The sequence below is a fragment of the Culex quinquefasciatus genome, chromosome 1, assembly GCF_015732765.1.
Source record: "Culex quinquefasciatus strain JHB chromosome 1, VPISU_Cqui_1.0_pri_paternal, whole genome shotgun sequence".
Classification (NCBI taxonomy): domain Eukaryota; kingdom Metazoa; phylum Arthropoda; class Insecta; order Diptera; family Culicidae; genus Culex; species Culex quinquefasciatus.
In genome coordinates this window covers 1,946,090-1,959,045 of record NC_051861.1, presented here as the reverse complement: position 1 = coordinate 1,959,045, position 12,956 = coordinate 1,946,090, and the positions used below count along the sequence as shown (strand labels likewise).

At 42.1% G+C, this 12,956-nt stretch overlaps 3 protein-coding genes across 8 annotated transcripts in view; all 3 read right to left on the bottom strand.

Annotated features, from left to right (window-relative positions):
• Positions 1-1,673: 1,673 nt before the first annotated feature.
• LOC119771190 lies at positions 1,674-3,668 on the bottom strand. The gene has a single exon (XM_038266795.1). The coding sequence runs from the start codon at positions 3,666-3,668 to the stop codon at positions 1,674-1,676; it is 1,995 nt and encodes a 664-aa protein (XP_038122723.1).
• Positions 3,669-4,303: 635 nt separating this feature from the next.
• On the bottom strand, positions 4,304-5,226 carry LOC6032099 (growth/differentiation factor 8; the record flags this gene model as incomplete). The annotated part of the gene is made up of 2 exons (XM_001842712.2): positions 4,304-4,877; positions 5,078-5,226. Coding segments are annotated over 2 exons (429 nt in total), but the record flags the coding sequence as incomplete, so codon positions are not given.
• A 1,101-nt stretch (positions 5,227-6,327) lies between these two features.
• The window catches only part of LOC6032095, a 148,510-nt gene continuing 141,881 nt past the window's right edge, over positions 6,328-12,956 (bottom strand). For all 6 annotated transcript variants that reach the window (XM_038250268.1, XM_038250289.1, XM_038250279.1 and 3 more), the window contains 5 exons: positions 12,298-12,767; positions 11,983-12,237; positions 11,603-11,925; positions 11,334-11,542; positions 6,328-9,197 (listed from right to left, as the gene is read on the bottom strand). In XM_038250268.1, coding sequence (XP_038106196.1) covers positions 9,049-9,197; positions 11,334-11,542; positions 11,603-11,925; positions 11,983-12,237; positions 12,298-12,767 — 1,406 coding nt within the window. In that variant the 3' untranslated portion in view covers positions 6,328-9,048. The remainder of the gene's footprint in view (positions 9,198-11,333; positions 11,543-11,602; positions 11,926-11,982; positions 12,238-12,297; positions 12,768-12,956) is intronic.

The following is a 12,956-nucleotide window of genomic DNA, read 5'->3' as shown; positions in this document are numbered from 1 at the left end:
TACAAAATTTAACCTCAATCTTTTTCGTGTACGTACACGCAATACATGCGCACGTAGATAACTCTATAATAAACATTTATAAAGATGATTTTTTTTTTGTGTGAACCTGTCATACCTGTTATAATCTAAAGGCCTTGCGCCCGAGTGACAGCTACAGCGACGGGTTGCAAAATTTCTCTTTTTCAGCATATCTGCAACCAGTGATGCCAAGAACACAATTTGCTAAAAGATTCTTTAATCGGCTTTATCGGATATTGTGAAAGCAGACAATAATCAAAACACGAGCGCAACTCGGTGTTCTGGCGGTAATTGGCCGAACACGAGTTTGTGTTCCGGTAACTCCCCGGTTCTTCACTTACTTGATGGGCACATTTACACCATGTGTAAAAAGTGGGACACTTTCAGCCACTGGATCAAAATGACCTGAGGCCATTCTGCATCTTCCCGTAGGTACCAAGCGTGGTGTGCGAAGAGCTTACGCCAGACAATCTGGCTGTCGATGTTAGTCCATCGACTGGTGAGGTTTCTTTTCCCGGTTCCAGTATGGGTCACTGGACTCGCCTTGAATAACACATGCTAAGGTGCGATAAACCAGGTTGTGTCGGGTGGAGTATGCGTGCCGAATGCATTTTTTTAAGACTCTTGAGGTACGGTATACGGGCGGAAGTTCTTTAAAATGTTTAATAAACCACAACAGAACGTGGACGGCTACCTGTACATCTACCGGATACCAACTCGAGAGCTTTACGAGGCAATGCGGTATGCAGTTATTTTCCCTTTAGCATGCCTCTGCTTGAAGTCAAAACCCGAAACCTGAACACGAAGATACTATATTACATTTCAAAAGCCTCTTCGCGAACTTCGAAATGCGAAGCCATCAACGTAAGTCATTACAATGAATTGAATGATTGAGTTGATATAATATTAGAACTTGGCTACTTGCCTTTGAAGTCCCGAATTGAAACGCAATCTTCCCGCATCACTCGTTTCGCCAACTGTGGTGTGAGTCTCGGACCAGGCATTTGGTTCGTGTCTTGAATACTGTAGTGTGTAGTGCTTAAAGTTGTATGTGCTCGATACAGACTTTTATGATAGGAAGTAACAAACGTGGACAAGTTGGACTTTCTTTCAAGACTAAACAACCTTTTTTGTTTAGTTCGGATAGACTTTATTTAGCTATTTAAATTTCTACTCTTAGCTTCTAACTGATGGTTTGAGTTAAATTATAGAAAAACTTTTCTGGTGCCTCGTCGCATGTTACTGCTCGTATTATGTACAATTTTGAACACACACAAATTCCAAATTTATGTATCGCCTGCGCTGCTGATTCATGTTTGGTTAAAATATCCATCTATCCCCATGGTTTTGTATTTCTGTGCTCTTTCGCTATAGCTTGCTGTCTCTTACTTTTTAACGCAAAATTACTGTTCCTCGATAGTTCAAAATTTAGCGGACTGTAATTCTTGGTTTTGACGGAAGAGAAAAACGCGTGCTTTCGCTTCCGTTCCTGATTGACAACTTGACATTTATTCACAAGGTAGTGTACAACAAAGAGGTAACGCAAAAATATTGCTCAAGGCTATTTACATGAAAGGTGTCTACTTTAAATCTCGTCGAACATCCTCCCCCATTGTTGAAACACTTTCAACAATCCTTCCTGTCTGCTCCAACTACTACACCTTCTTTACTACACCGCAGAACGAGCGCGTCGTTGCTGGTGTTCCAATCGGCAGCGCACCGCCGACAACCCAACCCAACTCAGTCTCTCTGAGTGAAGGAAGGCCATCTGCCAGAGCAATTCTACCAGCCTTCAACAGGTCCCAAAACACACCCGCTCCCAGCAGCATGTCTACCGGTCCGGTCTTGTTGAAGGTTGAATCTGCAAGTTTGATGTTGGACGGTAGGTTCCAGTTCGCAACGTCGATCGTTCTCAGAGGCGCATCTTCGACTATTTTGGGTGTGATCAGCAGCTCCAGCTTCCGCGAGAACGATGTGACCCTGGACTTCATCGTTGCTCGCACCGAGTGACTGATCCTCGTACATCCTCCGTTCAAGCCACTGACCTCGCAGTTTGCTCGCTCTTTCTTGACCGCCAACAAGTTGGCAAATCTCTCCGTCATAAAGTGGTTCTCCGAGCAGGAATCGATCAGAGTTCGGCACAGGTGCGGTACACCGTCTCCACCGTAGACCTGTACTACGGCCGTCGACAGCAGAGTCGATTTCTTGGCTGCAACGCTGCTTGTTTCACTCCTTCCAGACTGCCAGCGCAGTTCGTCGTTCGGGTTCGGCGCATCGAGCGCCGTCGTCGCCGGAGATGTCTCCGACATCCACGCTCCGTCCTTGTGCAGCATAGTGTGATGTCGCTTGCTGCATCTCTGGCACGAGTTTGTTGAGGTGCACTCACCAGCGCGGTGCCCCTTCTTCATGCAATTAAAGCACAACCCATACCTTCGCAGCTGGCTGTACCTTTCATTGACGCTTCTCTGCTGAATCTGCTCGCAATTCTTGGTCTCGTGCTGCTGGTTGCAAACGTAGCACTTCGCTCCTCTCGCGACCACCAACGCGACCGATCGTTGTGGCTTGACGCTTTTCTCACCGTGCGGTTCCAACCTTTCGAGGACTCGGCATCTCTCCTTCAGGAACGCGATGGTTGCTGGGTACGTCGGAAGCACTCCGACCTTCTGTTCCGCCTCCCAGGCTTTTCGCGTGTCCAGGTCCATCCTGGACGCCAGCAGGTTCAAGAGCATCTGCTCCCCCAGTCCGTTGACCGGAAGCTGCAGCGACTTCAATCCCTCAACGTGTTTCACACATGTGTCGATGAGCTTGCGGAGCTCGGCTGCGTTGTCGCGGGAGATCTTGGGCAAAGCGAAGACAACATCGATGTGCCGATCGATAATCGCACGCTTGTCTCCGTACAGGTCTTCGAGAACGGCCCACGCCGCCTCATAGTCGTTGTTATTGACTATGTCCTGGTCAATCACACCGGCAGCCTTTCCGACCAGCGAGTCTCGCAGGTGGTAAAGCTTGATCGCCGGAGCCTCAGCCGTATACCGTGCCATGACGTGCTGAAACATCGACTTGAACGAGAGCCACGTCTCGTACGTCCCGTCGAACTTCGGTAGAGGCACGTTCAGCGGTGGAAGGTATTGCGGGGTGGCAGCTGGAACGAGCGCAGCGCTCAGTCCAGGCTTCTCTAGCTCCTCAACCAAATCTTTGAGCTTCAGAGTCAGTCCGCGGCGCAGCGCCTCGATCTCCAACTCACACTTCTCATGCTTTGCCTGCTCTTCCACCGCGAGTGCCATCGCATAAATTTTGTCCTGGTACTCACCAAACTTGGAAAAAGCGCTCTCCACGTTGCTCAGCTGATGCCTCAGGAAGTGCACGTTCCGCAGATTCTCGTTCGGTGCCGCTGCACTTGTCTTGATATCTGCCTGCACCCGCTTCAACCTCCTTTCCGCAGCATCTCGCTGACGCACAAGTGCTTTCAGCTGCTCCTCCATCTTGCGGGCGTCTTCCTTCATCCGCTGCACCAGCAACTGCTTGTAGATTGGCGTCACTTCCTCCTTCTTCGCGTCACCGTTTCCGGATTCTTCCTCAGACACTTCTTTCTTCGGCGTGGAGTTCTTCTTCTTCTTCTTGTTACTCTTCGGCGTACGCGGCAGGGTCATACTACCATGCTCCACTTCCACCAGCAGGTGCTACGCCCCGCGCCGGCAGTTTCAATCACGCGCACAAACGGTCTCGTCCGGTGTCCCGGTTCGGTTTCCACACTGTAATCCGTCCAAATGTCACCTTCAGACCACTCTTCCGGCCACACTTTTTCACACCCGGGCACTCCGCCCGGTGCTTTTCTCTGAAAGGCGGCTTCCCGAACCACTCTCCAGCCGTTCGGTCACAGACTTCCAAAGTTCAATCACTTTTTTTTTTCGGGCGTGGGAGCTTCGCCCCGCGCTTCGCACACACGCAGACACTTCGACCGCGACTGTTCTTGGATCGAGTTCCCACTCCGGCAACCCGTCACTTCATACCACGGACCACTGCTCCAGCAATCCGGCCATGAAGGACCAAAATGTTCCTCGATAGTTCAAAATTTAGCGGACTGTAATTCTTGGTTTTGACGGAAGAGAAAAACGCGTGCTTTCGCTTCCGTTCCTGATTGACAACTTGACATTTATTCACAAGGTAGTGTACAACAAAGAGGTAACGCAAAAATATTGCTCAAGGCTATTTACATGAAAGGTGTCTACTTTAAATCTCGTCGAACAATTACCGTATCCATTGTATTATCTATTGTTTGGTTACATTTTTTAGTAGAAACAGTTATCACAAAATCAAAATCCTAGAAGCGATCCAATAGTTTAAATTTTCTCATTTATTTTTTTGTTAAGTCGAGTAAGCCTAAAATTTCAGATTGTCCGTTCCGTTTCGAGAATTTCGCGTATCACCCGTTGCGTCGATTTTTAATTGCAAGTTCATAATTTAGTTCTTGTAATTCGAATTGTAAGATCCCAAATCAGACTCATAGATTCTTGCACTTTTTTCTTTAGCTATCTTTAAACCGAAAAGAAATTTTTTTTCTCCAAATTTTCGACTGCTTTTAGGAACAACTGCACTTTTCCACAATCATGTTCGGTATGGTCGAGTAAATCACGCGGTAGCTCAGATCGAAGTACAGCAGCTTGATGGGGCTCATCTTTTTCGGCGAGCAGCACGGGATGGCCGACGTGCTGAGCTGCATCACGTGGGTGTGCTCGTACTTGGGCAGGAAGCTCAGCATGCACTCGCCGGCGCAGTAGGAAGCTTCGTACCGCTTCGGCGCGATGATCCAGTCCCAGCCGAACTTTTCAAAGTCCACCGTCAGCGGGTACCGGCAGCAGCTGGGTGGGATAAGATAGTTTAGTAACTGGATTATCTAGGAAGTTTAGATAATAGATAATTCAGTTGTTTTTCGAATTTAAAGATTTTTCATTGAGTTCGGATAATTTGAAAAACCGAAATGTGGATTATCCAAAACTTCATAATGGATAATCGACAGTATGGATAATCTAGTCAACACTACAGAGAAATTTACTCTTACCGGGTCTCGTTGTCGTTCTCCTCGCAGTCCAGCGACAGGTTCCGCTTGATGCGTTTTTTCGGTGCGTCACGGAACTCGATCTCGATGTAGGGGGTCTGATAATCAAGAGTTAGATTAATAAGGTAAATAATAGTTAAAGAAAATTGCAATCAATATATAAACAGTCGATGACGGAAGGTTGTGTGTGTGCGTTTTGTTGGTTGAGCTGATCTGAAACGAAACTTCAAAAGTCATCGGGAATAATTTATTAAAAATTACTCAAGATATATTACTACATAGGTGACATTCAGCTTGTGTCCACCTTTGAATGTTAATTCGCAAGCAACGACATAACCTCACGTTTTGACAACCTCATTCGGATAAAATATCCGTCAGCAAGTTTGAACTGGTTTGACGTTTGCTGCGGGTGCCGAAAAGTGAGGTTTTATCACTGCTTGCAAAAGTCAACATTACCACATGAGTTACCCCTACGAAAAAAATCATTTTTACTTACCAAAACTGCAAAAAATCTGGAAATGACATGCCAAAAAGCCCAAGACAGAGTGCAAGCCAGCAAGACAAAACAAGAGGGCGGAGGCACAGAATGCGAGTGTGAGAGACAGACAGGTGACAATGAAAGTGCAGTTGGTTTCAAGTTTTTTTAGTTTTGCTCTTCATGTATATTGCAAATTATGTGTGTGTGTGTATAACTTTTTTTGTTGTTGTTTCGCTCCACTTTTTCCTTCCACTTTCAGCTTCTTCCGTCGATTTGTGTGATTTGTTGTTACTTCCTTCGAAATTGAACAAATTTCTACGGTTTTGGGGTTAGGTATTTCCGCTTTCCACTACTTGTTGAGCTCAAACAAGATTTAACTTTATGCAACTTTTTACTGTTTTTAATGTGGCTGTTTTTGTTGTTGTTGTTGTAGTAAATCTGGTTAATTGAAGCAACTTGAAACGCACTACTTTGATTAAATTATGTGGTAATTTTAATTGCGTATGCATGTATGTGTTTGGATGCTCAATCTACCAATTGTTAGAGCTCAGTTTCGAGAAAGGAAGTCTCACATGCTGCGAGGATCAACTTTTTTGGAACTAAGGGTTACTTCCGCTTTTTATTTCTTGATTGGCGCTTCTCAGGAAAGGGTCCTACAACAATCTCGCGGGAGTATCAAAACAACAAGCTAAAAAGTGGTGCGCCAAACACGTGGTCGGAAGATTTCCCCTTGGTCCAGTTGGGGTTGATGCTCGCGAGGGGAAGGAAAACGTGATTTTTCATAAATAAGTTTATTGGTTTTTAACGCTAGGTTGTTTCTTTCGACATGGTTCTCTAGGGTTTTTTTCTTGTTTCAATGATTTAGTGTCGGTGTCGTTTAGGTTTTTTCTTTTCATGTTTCGATTTCGTGTAAGTGTGTGTCGGTTGGTCGAGATGAATATATTCTTTTTTTCTTTAATTATTTAAGCTTAATGATTGATAAGTTTGCTTCGCACAACATGCTTTTCCATTCTAGCTAGCATAAGAATAAAGTGTTTTGTTTTGTTCGAGTGTGTTGGCATGTTTGTTGTGATTGCACAGATTTGTTTTTTTTTTTTTTGTTGTTGAGACAAAGTTAGTAAGAAACGCTTCAGTTTTCAGTTAGAATTGCATGCAATCGTCACTATCGTTACAAATAATATAATTGAGCATCCGAGTCATAGCTTGGAGACGAACTTCTTTTCTCATCATCGCATCAAGTTTGTTTTCTTCTTCTTCTTTTGCTGTGTGTGTTGATATCTGCATCAATGAGTGAGCTTAAATTTGGCCCAAGTGTGTCGATTATCACTAAAGTGAGTTTTTGTTTGTTTTGTTTACTTTAAGTAGATTAATAATATTCAACAGATTTGCTTTCATTTTGTAATATGAAGAAATAGTTTACACGGTATATACGTCATCTTGCAAGAATAACTGGATACAAACATCAAAAGAGCGGAAAGGAAAGAGATCTAAGCAGGCGGCGCGCGGCGCGGTCGGATTTTTTGTTTTTGTATGGCTCGGTTGGCGCGGTTGCTTTGATGAGGTGTCGCACAGGGGTGAAATCAGGGAAGAACCAAACAACGTGGACAAATTTATCTACAATTTCACTACTGCTGCAAGTACAATTTATACGTAATGTTTTACTAGTTTTTTTTGTTTTCATGAATTGTTTTCTTTGAGCCTTAGTCACAGCAGCTTGCAAAATCAACTCTGTTTGGCATGTATTCTCTCTACACTTTCGAACGAACGAAAACTAGAGCTCGACTTGTTTTGTGTTAGTGTGTATGTGTGTTTGTTTGTCTTCTTAACTTACTTTTCTGTTCGTAAACAACTACCAATACTACTGCTAAAAGTATCTTTTTTCTGCTAATTTTCGCAATATAATGGTTATTTATATGTTTATTTTTCTCAATGAATTATCAAAAAACTGTTCAAATTCACTACGGAAAAGTAATTTTCAGAATTCAAATGTGTAAGTCAATACGATATTTGTTTGTTTTTAAATGTTTTACTCGCTTGTTAAGCTTTATTCATAAGAGTTGTGTTTTCTTCTTCTTCTTCTTCATTATCGTCTGCGTTTCGCCGCGCACAAAATACCAACTATTTTTTTAGTGTGTGTGTCCATGTTTTTATTTCCTTTCCGACAATTTATTTTCTACATATGTAAATGTGTATGTGTGTTTTGATCCTCTGCACGCAATCTACTCCATCTACTCAAAACTAGTAATGTGTGTGTGTGTTTTAGAATCATCTTTTATCGTAGTTTTTGCTCGATCTCAATCTCATTCAGTCCATCCCTTTCCCTTTGAAATTGTTTCCGCGTTCTCTGCCCCACTTTAAAGGTAAATATAGTTTCTTCAATATAGATTTAGCTCCAACTCCAAACCCAACAAAAATAAACCAGCTATTTTCTCCGCTCTCAGCGCGCGATCTCTCGCGCGCTCTTCTGTCTAAGTGTGTGTGTATTGCAACGAAATCGCACTGTTTGACAGTGTTTGGGTGTGTCATTAGATGTCAGCAGTTTCGCGCTTTGGGTGTAGGTTTAATTTTGCGCCGAAAAAGGCGGCCCCTCGCGCCTGCCAATTCTGCATTGAACGCAGTGTTTTTTTAGATTTGCCTTCCAGTCGCGGCGGAATTTGCGTAAAGATTCACGCCGCGCTTGGAAGTGTAGATTTTGGGTGGAATTTTTAAACTTCAAACTGGTGTAGAAATATGTACAATTTGTTAGTTTTTTTTTCGGGGGAGAAAAAAGTTCACAACTTTATTTTGATTTGTGAGTTTGTTTTGTGTGTGATTTTGTGAAACGTAGTAAAGATACTGGAAAATGGTAACCATTTTTCATGGAAAATTTAAATAGTCTATCAACATCTATTAGAGTAAATGGAGGGAAAAGAAGAATCTCTTTGCTTTAGTTTTTCATTCTCATTTAGATAAATAATGCTTTGTCCTTGATTTTGTTTTCCTTTTGTCAGCAATGTGTATAGCTATCATATTTACACACACAAAAAGAGTAGTTTTGTGTTCCTATCCTCTCATCTCTCTCTTTACTCTTTCTTTCTCTTTCTCGCGCGCGCTTTCTAACCCGAGACAAACGTCCTCCTCGATATAGTGTCGAAAAAATAAAAGGATATAAAAAACTTACTCAACCGTAAAAAGGTATACTTCCAATAGTACTTCGTCTTATCTGAACACCGATCATCATTAAGCATCATTGTCGTTCATAAGGTTAGGTATTTTGTCGAAAAATGCTCCTTTTTTTTCTCTCGTCACACTTCTTAAAAATATTGGATTACGAACTATGATTAGGTTGTTGTAAAGCAACACATCACAAAGGTTTGGAATGTATATATCTTCGAACTTCAATTCTGATCTGAATATTCCTAAACAGGGGGATGGAGGGGGAGAGATTGTTTGGGGGGGAAGTCCACTACTACATGACTTCCCCCGACAGTTGTGGTTCTACGGGGGATTCGCAAAATTATGACGTGAACTTGGCGTTGTCGAGCGAGGGCCGCAGGACGAGGGCGCCTTCCACCCAAAAGTTTGGTCTGTTGATCATGTTCTGCCAGAGGGACAGCTCCCGGCCGGTCGAGTCCATCCAGTCGACGGTGCGGCCACCGTGTTTGCCTAGAGGATCGTGGGATGAGAGAGGAACGTCATTTCAGAAGGAGGTGGAAATTTAGTCAAAAGAATTATTACTCATCACAAATTATTGATGAAATATACTCATAATCATTAAGGCTCTGAATGATAATAATAATGATAATAATTCCCGATCGGCCATTTGACGGCCATGTTCGTTTTAGAAAAACATTCAAATCTTGATTCAGAGTGTTTTAATCAAAAAATGGTTTTCTTTATGTTGTTCGTAGAAGCATTTTGCATATAGTGATTATTTTTTCATTTCAATTTACTATTTCTGGATCCTGAATTCACAGCCATCAATGACAGTCATTGCCCCAAAAGGGGAATACACCATCTACCACCTTAAACAATAAATAAAAGTATTTTTTTTTTTGAACTCTTTTTCTATGACGATGATTTAAAACTGAAAAAAAACTTTTCAAAGATTAATTTTCAAGACGTTTTCTCTAGGTTTTCGCGAATCTATTTTTCTTTGCAGCATGTGGATATCTGAAAATCTGTGTCTTGTGAACTAATTTTCTTATCGATTTGGTGTATTCTGCAAAGTTATAGGTTATAATAAGGACTTTTCAGAAAAGAAAATCTGGTACACGAAAAAAAATCCTCATTTCTTATTTTACATTTAAAAATTTATTATATAATTATTTATATATTTATATTATTCAAAATTTAAAGTTAAATTACCAAAATAAATATTTTGCACATTTCAAGATTTGAAGATATTTTTTATGTTTATGCAATTTAAAATTATTATAAAAAAATAAGCAAACAATTAACCTTTTTTTTTGAAGAGCTTGGAATATTCCCAACAATTTTAATTTTTTGCCTTTTGAAGTTATTATATTGTAAAAATAGAGTTATTCTCAGTATAATCTAATTTGCATTCAATTTTCAACTCGCGATGCCTCGGGAACTATTAGTAAGATATTTAATGTCAAAAATAAAACTTTTGTGAAATACTGAATTGCCTTATAATAACGAAAAAAAGCCTAACAAATGTCATTGAACTGTCCGGCAGAAAAATTCAAAAATCTAAAATCTTTAAAATTATGAAATAGAAATTCCTAAATTAGGTTAAAATTGAGAAATAAAAATAAACTTAAATTTTTAAGCTTGAAATAACAAACGTATAAAAGTTAAAAAAAATCAAAATAAAAAAAATTCAAAGCTTTGAAAATACGAAAAATATTGAACAAATTAAAAACTTCAAAATTTGAAAATGAAATAAAAAAAACAAATAAAAAAAATCTTAAGTTGAAATATTATGAAAAATTTACAGATTTAAAAAACTCAAAAATTCAAAATAAAAATTAAAATTTACACTCAGAAAGTTCAGAACATCAAAAAATTTAATATATAATTATGCTACAACTGATATTTTTTAAGAAATTATGATTTAAAAAAATCAATAATCAAGGAATTTGTTTCTAACCTAAAATACGACTGATGTCTGATTATCTGGCGGCAATAACAATATTATTTTTTTTATAATTTCAGAATGTAATAATTTAAGAATTTAGGGATTTAAAATTTTAGAATTTATTTTTTTTAATCTAGTAATTTATAAAATTTAAGAAAAAAGAATTTTTTTTTTAGTTTTTGATTTTTATATTATTAAATTCAGTTTTTTCTCAGTTCTCCAAATTTTTAATTCTTCAATATTTGAATATTTGAATTTGTGTATTTTTGTTTTTTCATTTCCAATTTTTGAAAATTTTAATGATTTTATTTTATTTTCCAAGAATCTCGACGCGCTCAAATCGAACTGGCGTGGACCTGGTGAAGGTATTTAAATTTTATGCCAAATAAATTCTACCAACACAAAAATCTGTTGAAATCGTCCAAATGAGAAGTTTATGGTGAATATGTCGATTAAAAACTGTTTAAATTTCAAGGAATCTTTTTCAAACATTTTAAGATTAAAAAAAAAGATTGAGGGCGATTTTAAATTCGCTTTCGAAATCATTTTTGATACATATTTATCATCACCTTTAAAAAAATAAATTATCTACATTAAAACCACTAGAAATCTAAATACAAATTTTTGCTAAATATCCAAACTGCAAAACGGTAAATGTACCCGATTCCATCCAAGGGCCGTGCCACATGCAAACTTACCCGTCCCCAGCGAGAAGCGAACGCCGCCGAGGAACTCGTTGCTCGCGAGCCGATCGTGGTCCCAGATCGTTAGCTCGAGACCCCGCTCGGACAGCTCCGCCAGCGAGATGTCCTCGTAGATGAAGGTGTAGTTCCAGACGGGCGAGTTGGACCGCTTCACGACCGGCGTTTTCTGCTTCGAGCTGCGATTCTTGTCCGGCAGAAGGTAGCTGCGTGGAGGGAAAGGTTGTTTCTGAATCTGTACTGAATGGAAGTTTGACGTGACTTACCTCTTACAAAATGCATCACAGGTTCCGTTGGCCTTGACCGCTTGCAGGTTTTTGGCCTCCTTCACGAGCACGTGCAGTGCGCCCCGGCTTTGGCCGGACGAGTTGGACGAGGTGGACGTGATCGATCGGGTGCTGAACTTGCGCAGGTTGAGCGTGCCCGTTGGGCCACCACCACCGCTTCCACTGCTGCCGGAGCCGTTGTGGTGGGACGAGGATGACGACGCGTGGTGCTGCGGCGTTCCGCCGTCCGACTCTGGCGGGATGTACTTGAGTCCGACGATGATGTCGCCCTTGTACGCGGACAGATCCTCGAAGGGTTCACTCTAAAGGGATAATCAATTTGAATAATTGTAGAGCATCAAGCGTAGATTTCAACTCACCCTCTCCTGCAGCTGGTACCACTGCGGCGCCGGGTTGTCAAACATCTTGTCCTGCAGGCCCATCATCACCTCGCCGAGGAAGTCGTTCCGGCCGAACATGTCCGAGTGCCACACCGTCATCCAAACCGTGCGCGACTGCAGCCCGGCCAGCGAGATGTGGAACCGCAGTACCTCGTCAAACACCGGATTGAGCGTGTGCTTCTTCACTTTGGTCTTGCGCTTGCCGCCCTTGGACTTGTCCGGCAGCAGGTAAACCTGTTGGAGAATCATTATTAGAAGAAACCATCTCTAAGAGATAGCAGATTTTAGACCCACCTTAACGTACGGATCGCTCCGGTTCCGCTTGGCGTCGACCGCGGCCAAATCCCGACACTGCTTCACGTGGATCTCCAGCGCGCTCTGCTTGTAGTTGTACTGCATACCGAATTCGATCTGTCCGCGAACCGTAACAGTACCGTACCGGCCTTCACCCGCCCCCGAGTAAACCGAGGCCATCGAGTCGGACCGCAGTCCGAGGGAGCTGAGCGAAGCGCGGTTCTGGTGCAGCGCCACTAGCCGGTCAATGTCCTCGTCGGACTGCGACGGCCAGTGTTCCGAGCCGACCGATCCGATCGGACTCGTGGCCACGCTCCGATGGGGACCGGTTCCGGTGCCAGAAGATCCGCCTTTCACAGCGGCCGCTGCCGCCGTGGATAGCTCCTGGTTGCTGCCTCCGGTGGCTCCATTTCGGTCACCGGCGTCGATTACCGGAGAACTGCCGGCTTCGAGCGTGCCCGAGGCTTCCTCTGTGAATGGAAGAAACAAAATAGACTCAAATTAGATTCAGTCGTTAAAAGGCAACCTTCAGAAGGGGTGCGTTCTGAGTTGCGTTGTGTGCGCTCTAGCTTATAATTGGTGCGATTGCTTCCGTTTTGGTGGAAAGATCGAGAGTTAAGTGTATAGATATGATGACGACGACTGCGACACAATAATTG